Here is a 25,458-nt window from a genome sequence, read left to right on the forward strand (position 1 = left end):
TTCTCAGCAGGCCAATGAACATCTTTCCAAAGTACTTCAAAAACAAAGCTAAAAGGGCATGAACAAAGAGAAGCATGATGAGAACAAGGGAAAGTAACCTTCCTGGCCCCAGAATTTTTTTAATTCTCTGCTCCAGGAAACCAGCTCAGATGTCCTCCCTAGAACACCACCCTAACAAAGATTTCCTGGAAGCAGGTACACCCACTGCCCGTGAACTTTGCAGGAAGAAGACATGGCTCTTCTGAAGCAGAGAAGAAGGAAGAAGAAGAGGAGACTGGATTCATACCCCGCCCTTCACTCAGAGTCCCTCTCCCTTCCTCTCCTCACAACAGACACCCTGTGAGGTAGACTGGACTGAGAGAGCTCTCAGAGAACAGCTCAGCTCTGCTGAGAACTAATGGCTGACCCAAGGTCACCCAGCAGCTGCATGTGGAGAAGTGGGGAATCAAACCTGGTTCTCCCAGATTAGAGTCTAAAGGGAAGCCAGTTCAAGTGAGAGCATGCCTTCATGGAGTATTTCATGGGCCTTCCATCAGAGACGTGTTCCAGTCAGTGCATCCAACAAACTACACGATGATAATTGTGTGGATACCTACTAGTTTACACTGTCAACGTGAGGACTGAAACGTTTAACATGAGATGTATTCATAAGGTAAACAAGCTGGTAAAATCCCCCAAAATAAAACTACCCCCCCACCTTTAGAAAGTATTGTTTCTCCAATTTCAGATGCAATAACCAAAGTCCAACAACATACATAAATCATGGGATTAATTTATGCACTTCCTGGGGTCTCTAAAACACAATAGATTACAATAGTGGATTTTAGGCCATGGGAAGAGACTACAGCCAATTACATCCCTATGCAATAAATTTACCAGGGCCTAGTACAGGAGGTCCCATTGGCCTGAATGCATCCCCCATAATCTCCCAGGGGGACTGCACAGCATCAAAAGGGAACGAAAGCAACACTTTGGATAAAGGCGCTCATAGCAGGAACCTCCCGGATCTCTCAAACCGAGCATTTAGTTCTCAAAAGGACAAAAGGTGGCAGAGACTCAAGCTTCTCTCTGCCCCTGTTTCACATCCCAGGCTGAGAAGATCCGGCCAGGGCTTCTCCTTTCAATCCTCATGCATCACATTAGTCCTCACTGATAGTGGGAAGTCGCTTTGCTTTGCCCAGAAGCACATTTATCTCGGTTCTTACTCCACAGACATGGGCAGGACATGTGATGCCATGCCTCGACGCCAACCGACCTGCAAAACTTCCCCCATGAAGCAATTCTCGCTCCCACGCGCACTTCCAGCCAGGGACACAATTCTGCCAAACGGATAAAGCCCCATCCATTCCATCCCCGCCGCGACCCCTCGCCGAGAGACTGACCCGCGGTGGGGGGGAAGAGAGAGAAAGCGGAGCTCTGGCTTTGTGCGCCGCGCGCGCTGTCATCCACCAGCTGCCGCAGGTTGCAGCCGGGATTGCTCAGAAGGCGCAAGCCTGCCTTGGCGCGACGTTTGGCGACCCCTGGACTTCGCCAGCCGTCGGTCCCCGAGAAGCCAGCGAGCCGCCGTTCCTTGCCGCCGCCAGCCAGCCAGCTAATCAGCCCTTCCCGTCCGCCTGCCTCCCTCGCTCCTTCCACCACCACCTCCAGAAAGCTGCTTCCGCTGTCCTCAGCGCGTAACGTGTGGAGCGAGGGGAGGAGACAATGTAGCGAGAGGCCGGCTTCCTCTGCGGGGAAGAGGAGGGGACTGGAGCGCTGAGCTTGCGGTCAGAAGTCGCTCGAGCGGCGGGGGGGATCGGAGGCGCTGCGGCCGCTCGGGCTAAGCCTCTGCTAGGGTGGGTCACCATCCGGCTGCTTTGTTGGCCTCTCTCTTTTCACTGTCTGGCTCATCCCAAGGTAAGCTGCGATATTAAAGGACACGGCGGGACTCTCTCAGGTGCTTGTTCCGTGGCTGTGAAATAAGGAATGTTTAGGCTCGGTAGCACCTTTCGAGGCCAACAGCAAGAGTTCCAGGCAGTGTTCCCTCTAAGCTGCGTTAGTGTGAGCTAGCTCACAGTTCTTTAGTCTCTGGCTCACACATTTTTGTATTAGCTCAGGAAAAATGGCCCCAGGCAAGCTGATTTATGCAGTAGCTCACAACTTGAATACCAGTAGCTCACAAAGTAGCATTTTTGCTCACAAGACTCCGCAGCTTAGAGGGAGTATTGGTTCCAGGGAGTAAGTTTTGCAGCGGCTTGGGAGCCAGGTGTGGCTCTTTAACACATACTGTGTAGAACAAAGTAGGAGTCAAGTTTCACCTTTAAGACCAACAAAGTTTTATTCAGAATGCAAGCTTTTGTGTGCTCTAAGCACACTTCATCAGACGAGGAATCAGGTACAGTGAATCAGGTGCAGTGAGCAGAGCTACCAGCTATATGTAGCTGTGCTCACCATACCTAATTCCTCATCTGATGAAGTGTGCTTAGAGCACACGAAAGCTTACATTCTGAATAAAACTTTGTTGGTCATAAAGGTACAACTTGACTCCTACTTTGTTCTACACATATTGTGTGGCTCTCGAAGTCCCCACCGTTCCATCAACCAGCTTGGAGTAGGCATTTGTTTCTTTAAAATCACTTCTCCAAGCCAAACCAGCTGGCAGCTTGGAGGGATGCATTTAAAGTTAAAGTTGCTTTCTTTCCATCTTCCCCCATCTATTTGTCCTCCCTCTCTCCCTGTCCTGCAGTTCTCAAACATCTGATGTTCATGTCTTTCAGCTCTCAAACATCTGACGTTTATTCCATGTGGCTCTTACATTAAGCAAGTTTGGCCGCCCCTGCTTTGGAAAGGGTCAAAACACCCTTTGCCACACAGGAGTAGAAAGCAAGATCTCTTATTGCAGTCAGAAGGTGGGAGGGGGTGTTGTGAAAGTGCTTGTGAAGGATGCAAAGGTACAGTGCATACTGTGGTCAGCTTTTATTTATTTATATAGTTATATTTTACTTATTTATATTATTTGTAGTTCGCCTTTTTCACTGATAAGGCAGATAACACAGAGGGAGTCAATGCATCCAACAGTGAAATAGGATTTGGGTTGTCAAACCAACCAGAAGACTAAAAACAGAACTGAAGCAAGACATAATGGTTAATGAGACACGTTAAAGAATGCATAATTGCACAATAGGCTCCAGCCCACAACAAACTGTACACAGCAGTATAGACCATAGTCCCCAATAATCCACAGTACCCTTTGTACAGTGCTGCCCTATTGCATGCGTAGAAAAGCCCTCTTGAATCATTCACTTTTGCGTAGTTTGCAGAAAGCCAGGAGAGTGGGAATCGTTCTGGCCTTCCCAGGCAGGCCATTCAACAAGGTGGGGGGGCCACAACAGAGAAGGCACATGTCCAGGCAGTTGCTGATTTCGCATATTTGCAGATTGGCACCTGCAGTAGGACCTGCCAAGGGAAAATGCTTAAGGGAAGAAAATTAGCATCTGTAGTGAGAGAAGAATCCCATGTCCCAATTCAGCCCTGGGAATGTCCATCATTTTAGGTGATGGTTCACATATGCATGGGGATCTGGGATTGTCATCTTAATTTATTGTCACTTAATTCTTCAGTATTGAGGTCAGCTCCACTTGTGCAAGTTTAACACTGGATTTCTCTACACCTGATTGCTGAATTCATAGCAGGAATGTGTGCTGTGTAGGTCTGATTTTCTTTCTACACACATTGAGTAATTGTTATGTTAGATCCTAAGCAGTTAGGACTGAACAAAAGCAAACTCTAACCATGATGGCTTGTTCACATATGCATGTCCATCATTTTAGGTGATGGTTCACATATGCATGGGGATCTGGGATTGTCATCTTAATTTATTGTCACTTAATTCTTCAGTATTGAGGTCAGCTCCACTTGTGCAAGTTTAACACTGGATTTCTCTACACCTGATTGCTGAATTCATAGCAGGAATGTGTGCTGTGTAGGTCTGATTTTCTTTCTACACACATTGAGTAATTGTTATGTTAGATCCTAAGCAGTTAGGACTGAACAAAAGCAAACTCTAACCATGATGGCTTGTTCACATATGCATGTTATCACTCAATAGTATCATAAAGTAATGGGGAAGTAACTGAACCACCCTTTGATAATGTGTGAATTTATTGGCAAGCTCTGTGTGTGTTTGTGTGTCAAACTTTCCTCTACAGTTTTATATTTATGAGGGCCCATTTGTGTGTACAGGGGGAGGGGGTGTGGCCCAATGGCAGAGCATCTGCCCTCCAAGCAAAAACTCCAAGATTCAATCCAGTTATATCCAGTTAAAAGGGATCAGGCAGTAGGTAGTAGGTTTCAGCAGTACTTGAAACCCTGGAGAGCTGCTGCCAGTCTGAGTAAATAGCACTGAACTTGAAGGACTGATGGTCTGGGGCAGTAAAAGGCAGCTTCATGTGTGTTCATGCCAGTCGTCACCGGATGCTGCAGTCATTACAATGAATATGCACAGACCAGTGTTCTCTCTAAGCTGAGTCAGTGTGAGCTAGCTCACAGTTTTTTAGCCTCCAGCTCACTCATTTTTGCCTTAGCTCAGGAAAAATGCCCCCAAAGCAAACTAATTTATGCAGTAGCTCACAGCTTTAATGTCAATTGCTCACGAAGTAGAATTTTTGCTCACAAGACTCCACAGCTTAGAGGGAGCATTGGCACAGACCAAGCGGCCTGATCTGCTGAGGAATAAGTGGACAGTTGACTGGGTGAAAGTATTATTTGTGAGGAGTTGTGAGATGGTAGCTATCTATATCTATCATCTATCGCAGGGGTCGCCAACCCCCGGGCCATGGACCGGAACCAGTCCGTGGCCTGTTAGCAACCGGGTCACAGAGTGAAGCAGAGCAGCTCCACCACACCTTTCTTCAAAAGAGGCAGCATGGCCTCGTTCTGAAGCACCACCTCTTTCATATGCCCAGATCCCGGGTGGGTGGAAGGGGCACCACAGCAGTGATCTTCGCCTACCCCTCATTTAAAACCCCCATGGAGGGCAGGGGGGCAGCCTTGGATGACAAAAAACCCAGCATACTCCCCACCGGTCCATGGAAAAATTGCCTTCCATGAAACCAGTCCCTGGTGCTAAAAAGATTGAGAGCCACTGATCTATCTAATCTCACAACTCCTCATACAAATATATATATATATGGTGTTTTTTCTGTAATGGTTTATTCATTTAATACAAGTAATTATTTGACATAGTGTCCACAAGTGATAAATGTACATGTGTGATCCTTCTATGATATGAAGATACAATGGACAGAAAATACCCAGCTTAGCTAGACAAAAGCATGTTGTTCCAAAGTCACATGCTGAGTATGTCTGGCACCAGGTTCTACTGGCTAAATCTCTCATTATCCCTTCTACATGAGGCCTACAGTCATAATCCACTGATATTTATTGTACCACTGCTGAGATTCTTGCTGCCTCCATAGCACCAAAGGTCCAGACCATCTCACTAGGAGATAGGGTTGCCAAGCTCCAGGTAGTGGCTGGAGATGTCCCATTATTACAACTGATCTCCAGGCAATAGGTATCAGTTCACCTGGAGAAGATGGCTGCTTTGGAAGGTGAACTCTAGGTATTATGGGTAAGCTCTAAGGTATTAACAGAGGCATAACATCCACATTACAATATGTCATAGTCCCACTGTACACCACATTGGTCAGGCCACATCTGGAGCACTGTGTGCAATTCTAGAAACCTCACTCCAGAAATGAAGTGGACAGAATTGAGTGGATGCAGAAGAAAGTGATAAAGATGATTAGGGGCCTGAAGACCAAACACTTTGAGGAAAGGATTGGATTTGGAAATGTTTAGTCTGGAGGAGAGGAGACTGAGGGGAGACATGTCTTTAAAAACATAAGAGAAGCATATTGGATCAGGCCAGTGGCCCATCCAGTCCAACACTCTGTCACACAGTGGCCAAAACCCCCAGGTGCCATCAGGAGGTCCATCAGTGGGGCCAGGACACTAGAAGTCCTCACACTGTTGCCCCTCCCAAGCACCAAGAATGCAGAGCATCACTTGCCCCAGATAGAGAGTTCCAACGATATTTGAAGGGCTCAGTTAGAGGAGGGCAAAGAGTTGTTCCTGTAGACAGCAGAGGATAGGACTTGCAATAATGAGTTTAAGATACCAGTTATAGGATTTCTTTCTCTGCTCAAAGGTTTCCTGGGCCATGGAGAATTCTTTAGATACCCCTGGAAGGGAAGAAGTTGATGACACTGTGTCACAACAGGACAGAGTGGTGTCGGAAGAAGAATGGCTGAAGAAGTGGCAGTTGAGAAACATAGGATTTCATAACGAAGAAGGACATCTGTATGTAATTCCTTTAATAATAAAACTGATATTTGTAGAGAAGTTTGACTCTCTCACATGGTTTGCAAAATTTCTATGTTAATAACCAAACTGAATACCTATAGTCATTGCTTTATTTATTTAGCCCCCCCCCCCAGTGAGGAATTTAGGACAGCATACATTTTCCCCCATTTTATCCTCACGCAACCTTTTGAAGTAGCTTAGTCTGTGAGGGTTTATTACTGGGAGAGGCCAGCACTCAATCCCTGGTATTTTCAGTTAAAAGGGTTGAGTCATAGGTGAAGTGGAAGACCTTTACCTGAGACCCCCAAACAGCTGCTTCCAGTCAGAGCAGACAATATTAACCTTGATATACCAGTGATTTGGCTCTGTGCGGCAGGCTACCTGAAAATGACCTGCCTGGGCAGGTCTGTAGCTACAGGGGGCCCATGGGGGCCAGGCTCATCCTTTCAAATCCCCCTTCCAGCTGTATGGCCCATTGGAAGGCCCCCAATCTGTCTCCTTTTCTCACCGGCACTCTGAACAAGTAGTAGCATTGCTGTTGTTCATTTCAATTTTTCTCTCCCCTTCCCTTAACACCATGTGCAGAGCAAAAGGGCAGGGGGGAGAGAGTCAAGAGGTCTCTGTTTCTCTGAGAGAGGGGCACATAAAACAGCGGAGGGGGAGTGGGGCTGCTGTGACCGCCCAGGTGAAGGGGGGTTAGCTTGTGGAAATCAAGTGCACCTTACAGTGCCAAGAGCCCAGGGCTGCCAAACCAGGTGGCTTCTTGGCTCGTCCAAACAACAAATCCTGCTGTGGACCCCACCAAACATGAAAACCTGGCTATAGCCATGCCTGGGGCCAGCAATAAGACTCGCCTGAGTGAAGCAGGGTAGGACCAGGGGCAGGAGGTTGCCACCAGGGTTGCCTTAGTAACAGGGCCCCTTTGGCAGTCTGTCACAGAGAGGCTCAGAAGGCCTGGGGATAGCAGGCAAGTTTGGGCAAGGGAGCAATGGTTCTCTGGGCCCAGGTGGTTTAAGGCAGGGTGTGGCTATGCGGAATAGGAGCTGGCTAAGAAGCAGAAAACAGAGAAGAGCAGGGTGGAACATTAGCACAATGACCAGGTGTGGAGCTGGAGCTATAAAAAGGGAAGGAGGAAATTGGGGGGGGGGGGGCTGATTGGAGGAAGTCAGTTCAGGAGTAGAGGCAGAAAGGGAAAACTAAACTAGCCAGGAGGAGCAAGCAGCAGCCACCACAAGAAAGAGAGAAAAGTATTGTCTTAGGGAGACTCTCAGGAAACAAGACAGGTGACAGGGTTGTGGTTCTTCTCCTTTGTAATGCATTGTAACCCAGAGGTAGGGTAAGCTAACCACACCTTTAGCTGCTTCCAATGAAACTTCCAATAATATAACCAGTGTGAGAAAGCAGTGACTGGGCTGGTGCTTTCAAGACCCCATAGACCTCAGGTATGATGCTCCCATACCTTCTGAGGGCATCACACTTAGTGTAAGTCAGTCCCATGAATTCACTGGATCAAGCCCCTCCCCCTCCCCCGATGTCAAGTGTCCATCTACTTCAGAGTCCCAAGGTAGATCTAAGGTTCCAGCTTGTATCCTTTATTCAGTGAATTTCCCTATGGGCTCTGTTTAGCTAAAGGCTGGGAAAGGCCCATCTGTGGAATGTGAAACACCAAAGTAGTCTTGATAGTTAAATAAGCAAGCACTTTTAAACTCAAAAACAGGGGTCCCCAAACTTTTTGAGCCTGTGGGAAACTTTGAAATTCTGATGACAAAGGGTGGTGAACGCAACCAAAAAATGGCTGCCATTGGTGCCACTCACAAAATGGCTGGCACCCAAGGTAGAGCCAACTACTAACTGTCAGGGAGGAAATTTATATATATCTTCATTCAGTAGTAATGCCTCACCATTTCAGGCAGAACATCTGTTTAATAAGATGCCTTTTCATCTGCATAGGATATCAGAAGCACAACTGGGCAGAAGCCCCACTTGGCCTTGCCCACTTTTTAAAAGCTCTTGGTGGGTACCAGGAAAGATGTTGGCAGGTGCCATGGAGTCCATGGGCAGCATGTTGGGGACCCCTGATCTAAACCATTATTATATTTTGTGTGTAGAATTTGGTTATATTGGGAGTTTTTTAATGAAGCTTCTTTTTCATCTGCAGACTTCTCAAGAAGTATCTGGATATCTTTCTCGGTGGCAGAAATGGACTGAAGATATTTTTCCCTCTTTGTGGCAAAGCTGTGGAGATGAAATGGTAAAAAGCAGCACTCTAGTAGAATTTTGTTCTCCATATATTCTTTACTTACTATTTTTCCCCCATATATTCTTTATTTACTATTATTATTTTATATTATTTATAGTCTGCCTTTCTCGTGGAGACTGAAGGTGGATTGCAACTAAAAACATATGCAGAACTGTGGTCAGAATCATTGCTGGGCCAATCTTACGTTAGACAAATCTGCCTTCCTCAGGGGGCAGAGTTTGATGGAGGATTAATGAGCAATGAATATAGTTTATATGACTTTTACTGAAGTTTGTCGTTTAGACTTTATGTCTCAGACACTAAAATGCCATGGGTCACCTCTTATTGTCTATGTATCTAGTACAGTTTTATCCCACTTTTGCTCCAAGGTGCTCAGGGACAATGCTATCCCTTCAGATTTTATTCTCACAACAAACCTATGAGGTAGACTGGACTGAGGAAGTGTGGCTCCAGGTTACTTGGTAAGTTTAATGTTCGAGGCAGGATGAACTCCCAGTTCCTAATCTGACATTCTGCATACAACGCTGCAATATTGTAATACTAGGGAAGAGGTAGGCCAGGACCTGTAAACACCAAGTGCTTCAAGCTAGCCCAAGATGTGAGCGGCATTTCTTGGACTAGGTTTAGGGCAGATTTGGGTTCATGACCATGAAGTTGAACAGGTCAGATTGGAAAACCAACATTTGGGTCAATAACATTTTTTTGGAGAAAGAGAAGCGAAGAATGATGGGTTGTAGCATGAGGTTCTAGGCAAAAAAGCTTAAATCTGCATAATATTTACAAGGTGGGTTGCATCTCATATTTCCTGTTGTGAGTACAGAGACATTGGATGATCTCACTTTTGGCTTTATCCTTTCTTTTATTAACAATAAATTACATTGACTTGAGGTCTTGAGCCGACTTTTGGCTTTATAACTAGTTATAACTTAATGTGTTGCAATAAATCTGGCGTTGCAGTCCGCAATAGCATCCTAGTGTTGAGTTGCCCTGCTCAGTAACTTGTAGTAAAAATGTTTCTGTATCCTGATGTTACATTGTATATTTCTATAACCCACTCAACAGCAGCCAATGAGATTTCTTTGCACTGGAATAATATCAGATGACAAGTTTTAGTATCCAGAACAGATAGCAAGGGAAGAAAATTTACAGGTAGTCCCAAGTTTGGTAATCTATAGTTCCACACTCAGGGCAAAGGCAGGTGCTTTTAACAGCCACTTTGGGGACCTCACCCTGTGTAACATCATACATGAGTTGCAGGTTTTCCTCAGTTCCTATGCAAGTGGTGCCTGGTTCAGATTGCATGGTGAAGGTGTTTTAGCCTTCCTCCCTGTGCCATTTTCCTAACACAGTAAGGTCCTGAGGTACCCCTGGGCTTCCCTGAAGAGCCAGATAGAGCCCACAAGAAGTATCTGAAGTTAAGAAAATGGCATGGAGGGAAAGCTGGAACCCCTTTTATACATGTGCCACAGTCATTATGTGAATTGCGGAAGGAGAAGAACAACTTTTTCTCTGCTCTAAGGGGTCTCAAAGTGGTTTACAGTCACCTTCCAACAAATAATGCCTGATCTGAACAGCCAATAGCCTGACCTGGATAATCCAGGCTAGCCAGATCTCATCAGATCTCGGAAGCTGAGCGGGATCAGCCTTGGCTCGTATTTGGAAGGGCGACCTCCAAGGAAACCAGGGTTGTGACGCAGAGACAGCCACTGGCAAACCACCTCTGAAACATCTCTTGTCTTAAAAACAAGTCTAGCTTGCCACCTTGTGGTGAATAACACTAAAAGAGCTAGAACTTCTGGCTGTCAGACAATCTTAGGATCTCCTGGTTATTCTACATACAATGCCATACAATAATTAACCTGTTTACAGCACTTCTGAGCTTCTAAAAGTGCAGTCCATCACACCTCTTTTTCATGTTTACCTGTAATTTATTATATCTTCCTCATCCTAGAGGATGAGGAGTGGCCTTACATTTCACCTGCAGGTGGACTTTGACTCTTTCTTTGATTTTTAACTGCAGTAACAAAATATAAGAAAGCATGCTTATTTTTTATCATTCCTAATAGGTTAGCTGACATGGGGCACCATATCGTTGGTGTAGAAATCAGTGAAATAGCTCTGAAGGAATTTTTCACAGAACAAAATCTATCTTATTCTGAAGAAACAGTTCCAGAGATCCCTGGAGCTAAATTAATGAAGGTTTGTATTCTCCCTCACCACCATCAACCTTTTTTGGTTATAAAAATCTCAATCAATTTTGTTGAAAAATTCACTCATTTAAAAAAAAAAAAGTTACTTCAGGGCCCATCCAGGATTAGGGGCCCTGAAACTTAAGCTTCATTAGTTTCATAGTAGATCTGTCTCTGGCTGGATCCCAGTTTGCAAAGTCTTATTTGCAAAAAGCAATGGTTATTCCTGTTGTGGTTGAAACTGTTAATTATAGTTCCTGCTGCTTTGCTGTTGCTCTTAGATGAAGTTCTCTGGGCATACAACAAATATAAAACAATAAAATACAATAGATGACAATAAACATTAAAAATTAATGTTACGATAATATCAAAAATATTAAGAACAATAGACCTGACCCAAAAATCTGACTCAAAATGAAAGAAAAATACCTGGCTAATCATATCAGACACCTGCATAGCCAGGGAGGTATTTTAAGGTCTCAGCAAAGATGGCAAATTTGGCATCCGGCGGGCCACAGCAGGGAGGCTGTTACAAAGATATGAGGCCACCTCAGAGGCTGAGCGCAGTGTCCAGGTAGACCGGGGATGGGAGAGGCATTTCAACAAGCATTGTGGTTCCAAGCCATGAAGGGCTTTATAGTTTAGGACCAGCACCTTGAAATGGGACCGGAAACAGGCAGGTGGGCCAGAATATATTCAGACCTTCAGGTCCCAACAAATTAATCTAGCTGCCACATTCTGCACCAGCTGCAGCTACTAAACCATCTTCTAGGGCATCACCACTAAACTGGAGATTTAAAAAAAGATAAAGGTAGTCCCCTGTGCAACCGTCTTCTAGGGCATCACCACTAATCTGGAGATTTAAAAAAAGATAAAGGTAGTCCCCTGTGCAAGCACCAGACTTCTTACGGGGTGGTTTGCTATTGCCTTTCCCAGTCATCTACACTCCCCACCCCCCAGCAGTCTGGGTACTCATTTTACCGACCTTAGAAGGATGGAAGGTTGAGTCAACCTTGAGCCGGCTACCTGAGCCTAGCTTCTGCCGGGATCAAACTCAGGTCATGAGCAGAGAGCTTCGACTGCAGTACTGCAGCTTTACTGCTCTGTGCCACGGGACTGCAGATTACCAAAACATAAATTACCACAGCTTGTTCAGGTAGGGGTACAACTGGGCCACCAGCCAAAGCTGGTAGAAAGCATTCTAAGTCACCATTGTCACCTGAGCTCAGGGATGAATCAAGGAGCACCCACAAACTGTGGACGTGCTGCTTCAGGAGAAATACAACTCCATCCAGAAAAGGTGCTATACCCCCTCCCCAATCCAGTCAAAGGAATCACCCACCAACAGCGTCTCAGGCTTGTCTGGATTGAGTCTCAGTTTGTTAGCCCTCACCCAATCCACTATCATAGCCAGACACTGGTTTAGCACATCCACAGGTTCACCTGTTGATGATGAAAAGGAGAAATAGAGCTGTGTGTCATCAGCATACTGATGGCAATGCACACCAAAACTCCATATGACCCCACTCAATGGTTTCATGTAGATGTTGAATAGCATGGGGAACAGAACAACCCCCTGAAGAACTCAATGCTAGAGACTCCACGGGGCTGAACAGTGTTCTCCAAACACCACCTTCTGGAGACAGCCCCTCAAGTAGGAGTGGAACCACTGCAATGCAGTGCCCCCTATTCCCATCTCCACCTGCCCCAGAAGGATATCATGGTTGATGGTATGGAAAGCCACATAGAGGTCCAGTATTATTAACAGGGTCACACTCCCCCTGTCTCACTCGCAGCATAGGGACAGGGTGACCAAGGCTGTTTCCATGCCAAAACCAGGCCTGAGGCCCGAATGAAGTGGATCCAGATAATCAGTATCATCCAAGAGCGTCTGGAGTTGATTAGCATGGTTGCAGTGCTGTGGCTGTAACAAGAATCCAGCTATAAGCTTGTTTTGGAGCAACTGGAATCAAATAAGTTTGTGGTAAAGAGAACATTTGAATTTGGATTAGTTAATGTTTATGTTTTGCTAGGCAGTTATGGTTTCTTTGCAGTTTTTGTTTGTTTTGAATTGTTTTTAATCTTTGTATTTTACAGTTTTATAATCAATCAATCAAATGAAACTTTAATGGCATGATAATACAATAAAACAGGGATAAGCAGTCCAAGAACTAGACACCTAAAAATGTGAAGTTTGCCGGGGGTTTTTTTTACTGTGAGCCACTCTGAGGTTAGGATAAAAACTGCAGAATAAATAAATAAATAAGAATGCCATTTCTAATTTCTATATTTGAATTTTTATGTCCCACGTTTCCTTTGTGACTCAACACGGCTTACAATTCCAATTTTAAAAGCATACAAAGTAAATACCCCAAATACCCCCCCCAAAGTAATAATTTAAAGCTCTAGCACATAAAATGTCCTTGCAGTGCCTCCTTAATACACCTGAGGCTGGGACTCCCTCACCTCCTCAGCAGGATCCTGTTCTACAGAGTAGAAGCTACTACAGAAAGAGAGAAAGACAAGAAGGTTTTTATACTTTTATATATACTTATGTACTTTTATACTGCTTTTCTCTACCCCAGGGAGTCTCAAAGCAGCTTACAACTGGCTTCCCTTCCTCTCCCCACAACAGGCATCTTGTAATGGAGGTGGGGCTGAGAGAGTTCTGAGAGAACTGTGCCTGGTCCAAGGTCACCCAGCAGGCTTCAGGCGGAGGAGTGGGGAACCAAACCCTGCTCTCCAGATCAGAGTCCACCACCTTTAGCCACTAAATTGGCTTCCTGAAGCTTGGGAACCACTAATTGGCAGATCACAATTATTTAAATATTACTCTTGCTTCACCATGTTTTTACCTTAATGCCTTAGCTGAGAACAGATTCCCTGACAAACTGCATTTCACTGTAGGAATGACCTTGGAAACCATATGTAGATTATAAAGGTCATGAATCTATCATGTTGCTTATACAAACCCTAGGAAACAACCATTCTTTTAATATTATTTGCATAGTTTTCCAGGGCTTTTTTGAGCAGGAACGCACAGAAATGCAGTTCCGGCTGGCTTGGTATCAGCCAGGGGGGTGGCCTAATATGCAAATGAGTTCCTGCTGGGCTTTTCTGGTAGAAAAAGTGTTTTCTGGTGCTTTCTAAATGGAACTCTTATTTGTGCAGGAAATTCATTTCAGTAAGCTCTTAGATAGCTGATGTGTTCAAGGTTAGAGGCTTTGTTTAAATCCCCTTATTTATTGAAATTCTTACTTCTGTCCAACAGAACTGTTAATGCTTCAAGGATTTTTCACATAAAAAGTGTTTGATGCTAGTTGTACCTTCTGCCTTGTTTCAATTTTTTGAAATATTAAATGGAGACTTATTTTTGTTTTTCGTTACAGAACACATCTGGGAATATTTCTTTGTACTGCTGCAGTCTTTATGATTTGACCAGGTAGGGGGAATGAAATGGTGCTTTTGAATCGGTCCACGGTCACTTATGTGTTTGATGTTCTTTAGTTGTTTTTGGACGGAAGTCAGGGGAAATTAACAAGAGTACAGCTGATGTTGATCAATGCATGTTTCGCCTTCTTAGTATTCTTTATGATTATCATTCCCAGAAGTAGGTTGCGGTTATTCATGATTCACTAAAAATGCTTTCTGTCCATAAGGTTAAAAGATCTCATGTGAACATCGAAATGTATTGTCATATTAGTAGCTTTTCTGCATGTAGTGTTATTGGGCTTTGAGGTCAAAGGCTTGGCTACGTAAACCTAACACAACCCTTAATAGTTAAAATCAGTGGGGCAATGGGATGAGAACTATATCCTTAGGCTGAGAGGTAAATTTTATTCTAGCTGAGCTAGTCTGTGGTTACTTTTGTGCCCAAATAGAGTTTGTCATAATCAGGGAGGCTAAGAGGTCATTGCCTTGTTTCTGCTGATGCTATTTTAAAGAATTTGGCCACTTAAAAATGCCATGAGGGCTCAGTCCTCAACAGGCCTGTGGTGTGGTAGGACCAGGTGATCTTGCATCCCCTTCCTTGCCCCTTTTCAAGAACCCAGACTTTTCAGTCCTTGAAAAGGTGCAGATGGAACAGATCATCTGCTCTCACCATGGCCAAATCCTTCTTTAAAACAGCATAGATGGCTACGGATTAGACCCATGGCTGCCTTAACTTCTAGTCTGGCTCTAAGCCAATTGATTTCAGTTGATTTAGAAAGGTAAAACTCTGCTTAGATTACACTGTACACTGTTTTACATATTCCAAAAGCTACACTGAAGTAAAATTGTGTTTGGGGGGAGGGTGCTTAAATCAAGCTGCAATGTAGTGCACTTATTTGGAAGGAAGTCCCAGTGGACACAGAGTAACTTCCTTCTGAGTAAACTTGCACAGAATTGAGCTGTAAGAAAAGTTCAGAATTAACTAATGAATTTTATTACCCATATCATTTTCATCAGCAAGTAGGCAGTGTGATGCCTTTGGGTTTGCTCGACTTTCTCTAGCTGTGCACAGCTGCCATTTAATTGCCTGGTCTGTATACTTGAAGCACACACAAAAAACCACCCCATGCCCTATATTTTACATAAAGAAGCAGGGCTTTTTTTGACAGGAATGCAGTTCTGGTGGGCTGGGCATCAGGGTGTGGCCTAATATGCAAATTAATTCCTGCTAGATTTTTCTACAAAAAAGCCCTGTGTGAAACAATGGTGATGTCAGGGGATGTGGCTTAATATGCAAATAAGTTACTGCTGGGCTTTTTGTTTTTTTTAGAAAAAGCCCTGCATAGGCCTTTTCAATTCTGCACAAATATTGCTATTACATAATTTGGGTGGGTTTTGTTCATGCAGCATGGGAATCACAGGCGGTTACATAAAAATCCCATGATTCTTTTGTGAACATCTGCTTTCCTGTCTCCTACCTATTAAAAACAAGATATTTATCATTTGTAATACAGATTTTTTTTTTTTAATCTCCTTGTAGCTCTGTTGCTGGCAAATTTGATGCCATTTGGGACAGGGGGTCTCTAGTAGCCATTAACCCTTGTGACAGAGAACGGTCAGTAATTTATATTGCATTTTATTCTACAGTAACATTTACTCTGTTATTTATTAGAGCTTCTGGCTCTTAAGAAAACAGCCATTTCATTCTTGATTTAATTGCTCAGTAACTTGCTCTAGTCTCTCAGCTTCTCAAGGCTACTTTTAACAGGGCAGGGAATCCCCCACCCCACCACTGCTCTGACAGCCAGCAGGAGGGAAGAATTAAAAATTTGCCATCAGCTGACAGCCTTACGTCAGTTCAAACATTAGTATGACATGGGCATGAAGGGAGGCTCAGCATTTCTGTCATGATTGAAACAGGACCTCAGAACATGACTCTTGAAGCATCATGGGGCTCAGAGCCTGTGCAGCAAATTCTAAGCAGTATTCCCTCTCCTCCTGCCCTGTTAACCAGACAACATTGCACAGCAGTTAACAGGTAAATGGGCTGGGCTGGCAAGGAAGTAAGCTATAATGGAAAACTGAAACTGCTACTGCTGTTGCAGAATGTGGAGGGAGGGAGAGGGTGTTATTAAGGACCTGCCAGTGAACTTAGAGCTACTGCCCCTTCTGCCCATTGGATAAAGCAGCCTTGAGTGAAGAATAGTGAAGTTCACCTGCAAAAGTCTCAGTGAAGTGGATTTTATTTATTTATTATTTCTGTTTATATCCCGCTGTTCTCTCAACCGGTCTCAGGGCAGAGCACAACAAGTAGGCTTGCCAATCCTCAGGTCCCAGCGGGGGTTCTTCCACTTTCCCAGGCTCCTTCCCACTCCCAGTCAGCTGGCCGGTGCGGGGAAGCCCTGCCCCCACAGCCACCATGTGCCTTTCCACCTCCGGAGGCTTCCTCTTGGGATGGTGTGTCTGTGTCTTTAAGACTGAATGGGGGCAGGGGAGTAAGCAGAAGAACATAGCTGCTCCCAGTGGCTGTGGTTGCACAATCTTTTCAGAGGTCCTTTGCATAGGAAAGGTAAACTTGAACCTTTGGTTGCTCTGTGTTACTTTGAAGAAGTTGGAAGTTCAGCAGCTCGTGAGTAGAGATGCCAATCCCCCGCTTCAGAGTTGTCAGAAGGAGGGGGAGGGAAATGTCTGCTGGGCACTTCACCATTCCCTATGGAAATCGATTCCATAGTGCATGAAATATTACAGAAGATTATGAAGACACAGATTCATTTCAAACCAGAACTATTTTTATTGAACATATTTCCTGAGGACTATTCCAAAGAAATGAGACATTTGTTGGCACACTTTAATACAGCAGCTAGGATCCTTTTGGCGCAGAGATGGAAATCTCAAGAAATTCCCACGAGAATGGATTTGGTGGGAAAAATTCTGGAACAGCAGAACTGAACTTTCTATCCCAGCTGTTTGCTGGGAAATCTAAAGAAGCAAGAAAATATTGGATGAAATTCTATGCCCGATTAGACATTCAAGACTCTTAAGATTCTCTGGTGTGAACTTATCTCTCCTTCCCCCCCCCCCCTGTATTTTATATTACAAAATTGCCTTGACTAGAATTGTCAAAACTAATAGATAATTTTAAAAATAGATTTATGCTATAAAATTTTAAAATGTGGATGATGTTTAGTTTAGACATAATAATATGGGAAAATTCATGTAAAGAAAGTATTGTAGAACTAAGCTTGTACTTTTTGAAAGTATTTTTATGCAGAACAAGATCAAAATGTATTGTGTTTTCTACTCCCTCTATTCCCTACTCTCAATTTTTTTGAAATCAATAAAACTTTTGAAAACTGGAAATCGATTCCCATAGGGTATAACGGAGAATTGATCCTGGGGTATCTGGGGCTCTGGAGGGGCTGTGTTTTGAGGTAGAGGCACCAAATTTTCATCTGATGACTCTCCTCAAAATGCTGTCCAAGTTTCAAAAAGATTGGGCCAGGGGGTCCATTTCTATGAGCCCCAAAAGAAAGTGCCCCTATCCTTCATTATTTCTAATGTAGGGAGGGCATTTAAAAGGTGTACGGTTCCTTTAAATGTGATGACCAGAACTCCCTTTGGAGTTCAATTGTGCTTGTCACAACTTTGCTTATGGCTCCACCCCCAATGTCTCCTGGCTCCACCCCCAAAATCCCCAGATATTTCTTGAATTGGACTTGGCAACCCTAACAACAATAATTGCAGTCATTAAAACAATTGAAGATATAAATACCAGAACAATAAAGTAGTTAAAACAGTCAAAAGGTAGGCATTGCAACAGATTACAGATTACACATTCAGCGATCCTAATAGCTGGAAGCGATTGGGCTGCAGCTGAACCATAAAGATCTTGTTAACAGCAGCATAACATTAACAGACTGCAGCAGGGAGGCCATCGCCTCAACTGAAGGCCTGGCAGAACAGCTCTATTTTGCAGGCCCTACAAAACCATAGTAGGTCTCGCAGGGCCCTGATCTCAACAGGGAGCATGTTCCACCAGGCCGAAAAAAGCTCTGGCCCTAGTTGAGGCTAAGCGAATGTCCTTTGGGCCGGGGACATCCAGCAGATGATGAATGGTAACTAACTGCTCAAAGAGCACTGCTGTTCATTTCAGAGCGGCTTGCTCAGTAGAATTTCCTGGAGGGCTGGTCTCATGGATTATATATGTCTGTCCCATTCTTTCAGCCTTCAGTATACATCAAATCTACAGTCTAGGATGGCCCCTTCACCTTGCCTCGTAATAGAATCCCTTCTAAGCCCATTATATTTTTACGGAACTTTTAAAATGCAAAATCCAGTGTGGCAAAAATCTTGTTTTGTTGTGCATATTCAGTGCTTGGTTTACATATACACAAATATGATTGGTGCTGATTTGATCTTTTTTCTTCTTCTCAGCTATGCCAATTTGATGATATCACTAATGAACAAGAGTTGTTGCTATCTTCTAGTTACTGTTTCATATGATCCAAGTAAACATGCAGGTAACACAAAAGAGTCAACTGCTGAAAATAATCAGAATTTATCAATAGCTTCAAACAACCTGATTTCCCGTCATAAAGTGTCTTTTTGCGACTAAGTGGTTTATAAGTGGGGATTAACATGAAATTGGGTCATGAGATGAATTTAATATGAGTTCAGAAAGCTTTACAAATCAGGTTTGCCAAATGTATCCCAACAGATCTTTTGTGTTCCACGTCCCATTTAAGTATTGTATCTTGGCTCTTAAATAAGCCCAGAAGATAGTTTATAAAAGTTACCATTTAAAATTAAATTAAAAATAACATCAAAACCAGTCAAATCACTAATTAGCTACAATATCAAATAATCCTGCTATTCATGAATCTTTATGATGTGATTTTCTTCCATGCAGTTGGAAAAACCAGTTGTGTGAATCAACTTTTTGGCTCAGTTCAAGTGTTAAAGTGAGACCTTCATTTAGGGATGAGGAGAAGATAGAAGAAGATATTGGATTTATATCCCACCCTATGCTCTGAATCTCAGAGCAGTCACAATCTCCTTTACCTTCTCCTCCCCCCAACAGGCACCCTGTGAGGTAGGTGGGGCTGAGAGAGCTCTTACAGCAGCTGCCCTTTCAAGGACAACTCCTATGAGAGCCATGGCTGACCCAAGGCCATTCCAGCAGCTGCAAGTGGAGGAGTGGGGAATCAAACCCAGATCTCCCAGATAAGAGTCCGCGCACTTAACCACTACACCAAACTGGAGCGGGCCATAGTAGGGTGTGAGGTCTCCCCATTGTATCATAAATCCCTCCCCGCTGTTCTTCACCCAGTTTTAAGTAACTCTGAAAAACCAGCTATATCAGAATGAGTTTAGCTGTGTATCCAGTTTTATTATTTTTCCTTATAAAATGTGCCGTTTTCTTTTCCAGGTCCTCCATTCTACGTTTCTGATTCAGAAGTGAAAAAGTTATTTGGTAAGTCAGTTCAAATTAAGTTTTAAAAAAATATATCTACCAAAATGAATGTGACAGATCCAAACAGGTTGTTTTACCTGCTAACAATCGATAGCATTGGTTCATACCAAGATTTGCTTCCTAAGTGGGATCTAGAGGACACATGCTCTGAAAATAAACATCAGAAGGGTATCGGTGCACTAAAAAAACACTGCTTTCCCAAAATGGTATAGCTGCTGATTGTTTTGTGTTAGGAAGAAAGAAACTTGAACCTACACACCTGGTCTAACTGATACTGTCCCCTTGTAGCTCAAGGTTATTTTCAGAGCTGAGGCCCCAGTAATTTAACCTAGATTTCTGAATGAGTTCTTATTACCTTATTGTGTTTGAAAATTCCTATCTTCAGTGAAGTCGAGCATCCTTTACCTCATCTTTGCCCTGGGTTCTTGAGTAGGTTGAAGCCATTTCAAGAACCTTCTGATGCCTGTATAATCTGCATAGTGCCATTCACTTATCGCCACTACAGTCCACCCGATGGACTGCGTCAGCATAGTCAGGAGCAACATCTTAACATAAAAGGAAAATGCTAGTAATCCCAGATGTGCCAGTATCAGCGGCGATGTGTTTGCCCACCTGTTTCTGTGTTTCTTCGTACAGCTGCATACACAAAGAGTCAAACAATCACATATTCAAGCACAGAAGTGCTTGTAAGCAAAAGCACCATATTTATTTACATTCCATGGCCATTTTATTATCTGCATGCACAGAAAGTAACACAATAACACGCAGTTCCAAACATAGCGGAGAGCAGGCTTGGAAGAATGGATCTGAGACCCAGACTAAGGTTTCTTCCACACAGGGACACAAATATATGCCCTCACTGCAGTAATATGAGTGGCATTGAAGTGTGTGAGATGGTAGCCACTGTCCCCATTCCCACCTACAGTAACCATTGGATGACATGATACTACCTAGTTTGCATGACTAGTGTGCTAGACCCACCTACCAGGGCTGACCCTGCCACTAGGCAAACTAGGCGATTGCCTAGGGCTCTGGCCTTTTGGGGGTGCCAGATTGGGGGTGCCAGATTGCCCCCATGTGACTCAGTGACATTATTAGCGGTGTGTGTGTGTGCCAGAATTTAGCCTTGCCTAGGGTGCCAGACAGTCTAGGGATGGCCCTGCTCTCTTCCTTCCTTTCTTTTGCATTGGTGCAGAATCATTGGTACAGTGAGAATTGCATGCAGGCCCATAGCTATGAGGGGGCCTGTTGCCCCCCCCCCCAACTTCTGGGCGAGGCCCCCTAACTGGAGGCCCCAACCAGCCCCCGGGGCCTCTGCCATGGTTCCCAGGGCTGCCACTGGCCTTGCGAGCAATTTGGCAGGCCAGGGGCAGAAGCAGTCTCAGCCTCCCGTTGGTAAAGGGCCTATGAATCAGTTGTTTTGCAGGCCCTTTAACTCCTGGGGGGAGCTGGGGGCTGCTTTTGCTGCAGGCTCCGCCCACTGTTTTAGTGGTGGGGAAGGAAAGGAAGGTGGCAACCAGAGTGACAGGGAGGGAAGAGAAGGGTATTCTCTTCCTCCCCCGCTGCTCTTGCCGCCACCCTCCATTCCCTGCCATTAAAATAGCCTGTGCCGCTGGGGCAGAAGCAGCCCCCCACCTCCCAGTGCAGTTAAAGGGCTGGATGATCAGCTGTTTTGTGGGCCCTTTAACTAGCATGGGGGCTGGGGCTGCTTCTGCCTCCAGTGCCACACACTATTTTAATGGCAGGGAAGGGAGGGTGGTGGTGGGGAAAGCAGCAGGGAGAAGAGAGGAGCTCTTCCTTGCCTGCCCCTCGCTACCACCCTCCCTTCCCCACCATTAAAATAGTGCGCTGGGCTGGAGGCAGAAGCAGCCCCAGCCCCCATGCTAGTTAAAGGGCCTGCAAAACAACTGATCATCCGGCCCTGGGGGGGAGGGGGGGCTGCTTCTGCCCCATCATTGGTTTCTCCTGGCCTCTTCCCCTCCCTTCCAGCCCTGATCACGGCTGCTTCTCCTGGCCTCTGCTGCTTGCCTCCCCCCCTTCCCACAAGTAGCCCTGCACCTGCTGCCTACTCACAAGTAGCCCCACGCCTGCCACCTACTTGCGGGGCTACCCGCGAGTAGGTGGCAGGCGCAGGGCTACTCATGAGTAGGTGGCAGTTCTGGTGACTAGGACGGAGAGGGAGAGCAACTAGAGGGAGTGTGTGGGGCACTTGGGGGCCCCCCAAAAAATGTAAATGCCCCCCCTGAATTTCCAAATCCTGGCTACAGCCCTGATTGCATGAGGTCCCCTGCAGGCCTCCTTTCCCCCCTTCTTGCTGAACCGGAGTGCAAAGCTGCATAACAGCAGCATAAAGAGTCCATTATAGGTCTGTAAGAGGTGGGCAGAACTGCATGTTCTGGCTAATTAAAGAGAGAGCACGGAAGACCCATGAATTGTGCTTGGAAAGAGCACCATGTGGTGTGGATGCTCCCTTTAGAAGCAGAGGCATGCTGCCATACAGAGCTGCTTTTGTAGCGGGGGGGTGTCCACAAAGAACATAACTATACATATATAGATATAGACAGGGGTGGAATTCTAGCAGGAGCGCCTTTGCATATTAGGCCACACACCCCTGATGTAGCCAATCCTCCCAAGAGCTTACAAGGCTCTTTTTTGGAAACTCTTGGAAGATTGGCTACTCTTGCAGGTGTGTGGCCTAATATGCAAAGGAGCTCCTGCTAGAATTCTACCCCTGGATATAGATATCAATATCGATATAGATAGTGTGTGCATTAAAGCTCCCCAAAATAATAGAAGCAGCACCCTTACCTTTAAGAAATGAGCACACTTTCAGTGACCATTGCCAAGCCATTGACTATCAGCGGAAGGGAAGGGCCCTTTCCATTGCTGTTTTGGCCTTTGAGGGAAGACCCATCAGGGCCAGGCTTACAGGAACTACTGGGTGACTGGATACTACGCAACTTGTATGACTCACCCAGGCCTAGCTACCTGCCACTGTTCAATAGCAGCCACCCCATGAAAGTCAGAATTGAGCAGTGGTTAACATTTCAGACTTGGATCTGGGAGACCCAGGTTTAAATCCCTACAATGCTGTCGAAGCACGAGGTGACCTAGGGCCAGTCACACAGTCTTAGCCTAACTTACCTCACAAGGCATTATGCAAGTGGGCCAAGCCTAGCAGCTGGCGCTGCCTAATTGTTTTTCCCAGATAGAGGCTGACAGGGGGATGGAAGGGGTGGAAACTGAAGAGAGGAGCAGATAACAATAGGTTGGCTGATAGGTGGGGTTAGGAGAAAAAGAAGCAAGAAAAGGTGAAATGTTTTGGAGACTTTTAGGGAAGCAAGAGAGGAGATAGTGGGGAGGGGAAAATTAGATGCTTCCTTGTGGGTTCTCTGCTTCTTCTAATTATTTTTCATATGTGAAAAAAAATAGCTTCCATATATCTGCAAGCATTTAAGCAGAAATATTTATTACTGGATTTGTTTGTTATAGCTAAATTCTACTTGTGCAGCAAAGGGCCAAAATGCTGAAATAAAAAGGGTTTTGCCTAGCAGACTAATATGCCAATTCTGCACTAGATCTTTAATCCTGATTCACCCATGTCCCCAAACTGATTTTCTACACTAGAATCATGGAATCATACAGAGTTGGTTTCTTTGATTCCATGATTCGAGTGTAGAATGTCAGTCTGGGGACAGGGCTGAACAAGGATTAAAGGTCTAATGCAGAATGGTAGTTCAATCTCTGAAAAATTGGGATAAGCTAATATTTCTGTTATCAGATATTGACTCTAAGGTAGCACTTTTTGCTTTGGCTCCTAGTAAAATCAGGGCAATGGCAATATCCAGTAGACAGTAAAATGATGTTGTTAACTGAACTATTAGATCCTGATTATGGAATCATGGGGTTACTGTATGTCAGGGGTGGCCAACGGTAGCTCTCCAGATGTTTTTTGCCTACAACTCCCATCAGCCCCAGCCAGCATGGCAATGGCTGGGGCTGATGGGAGTTGTAGGCAAAAAATATCTGGAGAGCTACCATTGGCCACCCCTGCTCTATGTAATTAAGATTTTGAATAATCTAAATTTGAATGTGTTAATTTAGAGTCCTTGACTGTTTTTAACTTGTAAATTGCTGAAATTGCAATGGCCAATGGCTTTAAGTAATAAATTTTTACTGAACTGAACAATTGGGAGCAATCTTTGCTCACCTCTCTGTAGAACTGTAATGTGATGTTCTCACTTTCCTTTCAGGCCAGTGCTGTGATATTAAGCTGCTTGAAAAAATAGATGGCCTCATGGAGCGCCACAAAGCTTGGGGCCTAGATTATTTGTGGGAGGTCATGTACACGATCGTGTTAAAATAACACGGCAGCACCCAAGAGAGCAGTCTGAAGCAGGTCTTCTTGGAATCCTACTCATCTTTCCAATCGGCTTATGTCCAAGAAAGTTTTCTTAGGACTGCAGTCAAGACTCTTCACCACACTCAGGGAATGACTACTTGATTTCATAGCACCGTGTTTGCACATTCAAAATGAACCCATTTCTAGATTTTTGATTTGATTTACAATAACTGTGCTAAAATCCTGTGTCTTTCCATAAAAATTTTATTTTTGTCTTTTGTTGCCTGGATTATTTTATAAACATGGCTGAAGAGTGGACTTGGATACTGGGGAGGACAGGGGAGAGGGGTGGGGTTTCTGTACTGTGGCAGCCACTCCTGTTTTCTGAGAACTACAGTCAACCTTGAAGATTCACATGACCATATAGTACATAGAAATCACTAGGAAACTATGTGTATTGCTGATTCCGGTGCTTTAGGGATGTACATCATCCCATCACCTTTGTACAGCTGTTGCAAGAACCGTTGGTGGAAAAACTTTTCCACAGCAGCAGAAGATTGCCATGTAGAAGTGTGGAGTAGCTGTGATCTGGAGTTTAATGCTGCAGTCCTAAACCAAATTATACCATTTAAAGTCCACTGAATTCAGAAACGGAATGGCTCAAGCTTGAGAGGTATGAGGTATAGAGCCATTCCCCTTTGTGCCGTTTGGATAAATTGTCTCTTGTGTCAGAACAGTGAGCAGTATTCATTACCTGAGCTGTGTCTGGATAATGAAAGCCTCCCTTTTTGCTGAGGCAGCTGTTCCTCGGCTGTCAGTCTGTGTCCTTGTTGCAAAAGCACTGGCTGCGCTTTTGATGAAAGGCCTCCAGTTGAGGAAACAGCTGCTGTGACAAGAACCCCCTTTTTAGATATGGGGAATGTAGAGGAAACCGCAAGGAGAAGCAGCTGGTGATGCCTGCAGCAAGAAGAACATTTCCTCTTTTTTCCCCTTCTTCAAAAGTAAAGTTTAACGTTTCAGTGAAAAAAGTGGAATAAGATTATGAAGGAATAATTTCATAATTGTCATACTCAAAGATCTGTCTTCACCTGTTTCTTGAAAATAACTACAGTGGGTTTTGAGATGAGCAGTCACCTGGAGTGGAAAACCCATGAGATTTTGCCAAGAGTGCTCAGAAGAAACTGAAGTGGACAGGGGTTTTAAAAAATAGCTTGGTTTTTCCAAGAATCATACAAATCTTTTGTCACATTCTAAAGTACAATATTACAAAGAAAGATCCATCCAATGAGCACCCAGATATAGGCTCATTTTGTCAAAGTCTCAGGAGGATTCCTATTTACCTCAAGGCTCAAAGTTATCAGCCTCTTGTTACAATTCAGTGTGCATATTGGGAGCAAGCCCATTTTTAGAAAACAAGATT

At 44.5% G+C, this 25,458-nt stretch overlaps 1 protein-coding gene across 2 annotated transcripts; it reads left to right on the top strand.

Annotated features, from left to right (window-relative positions):
- Nucleotides 1-1,480: 1,480 nt before the first annotated feature.
- TPMT (thiopurine S-methyltransferase) lies at nt 1,481-24,310 on the top strand. Of its 2 annotated transcripts, XM_060244158.1 has the most exons (10): nt 1,737-1,893; nt 2,754-2,927; nt 6,188-6,339; nt 8,501-8,593; nt 10,669-10,801; nt 14,181-14,233; nt 15,764-15,838; nt 18,658-18,743; nt 19,652-19,696; nt 23,950-24,310. In XM_060244158.1, the coding sequence occupies exons 3-10, from the start codon at nt 6,200-6,202 to the stop codon at nt 24,060-24,062; spliced, it is 738 nt and encodes a 245-aa protein (XP_060100141.1). In that variant the 5' UTR covers nt 1,737-1,893; nt 2,754-2,927; nt 6,188-6,199; the 3' UTR covers nt 24,063-24,310. The 2 variants fall into 2 exon arrangements, with proteins under 2 accessions (XP_060100140.1, XP_060100141.1); XM_060244157.1 differs by lacking the exon at nt 2,754-2,927 and having other exon boundaries at nt 1,481-1,893.
- The last annotated feature ends 1,148 nt before the right edge of the window (nt 24,311-25,458 follow it).

The sequence above is a fragment of the Heteronotia binoei genome, chromosome 7, assembly GCF_032191835.1.
Source record: "Heteronotia binoei isolate CCM8104 ecotype False Entrance Well chromosome 7, APGP_CSIRO_Hbin_v1, whole genome shotgun sequence".
In the NCBI taxonomy this organism is placed as follows: Eukaryota; Metazoa; Chordata; class Lepidosauria; order Squamata; family Gekkonidae; genus Heteronotia; species Heteronotia binoei.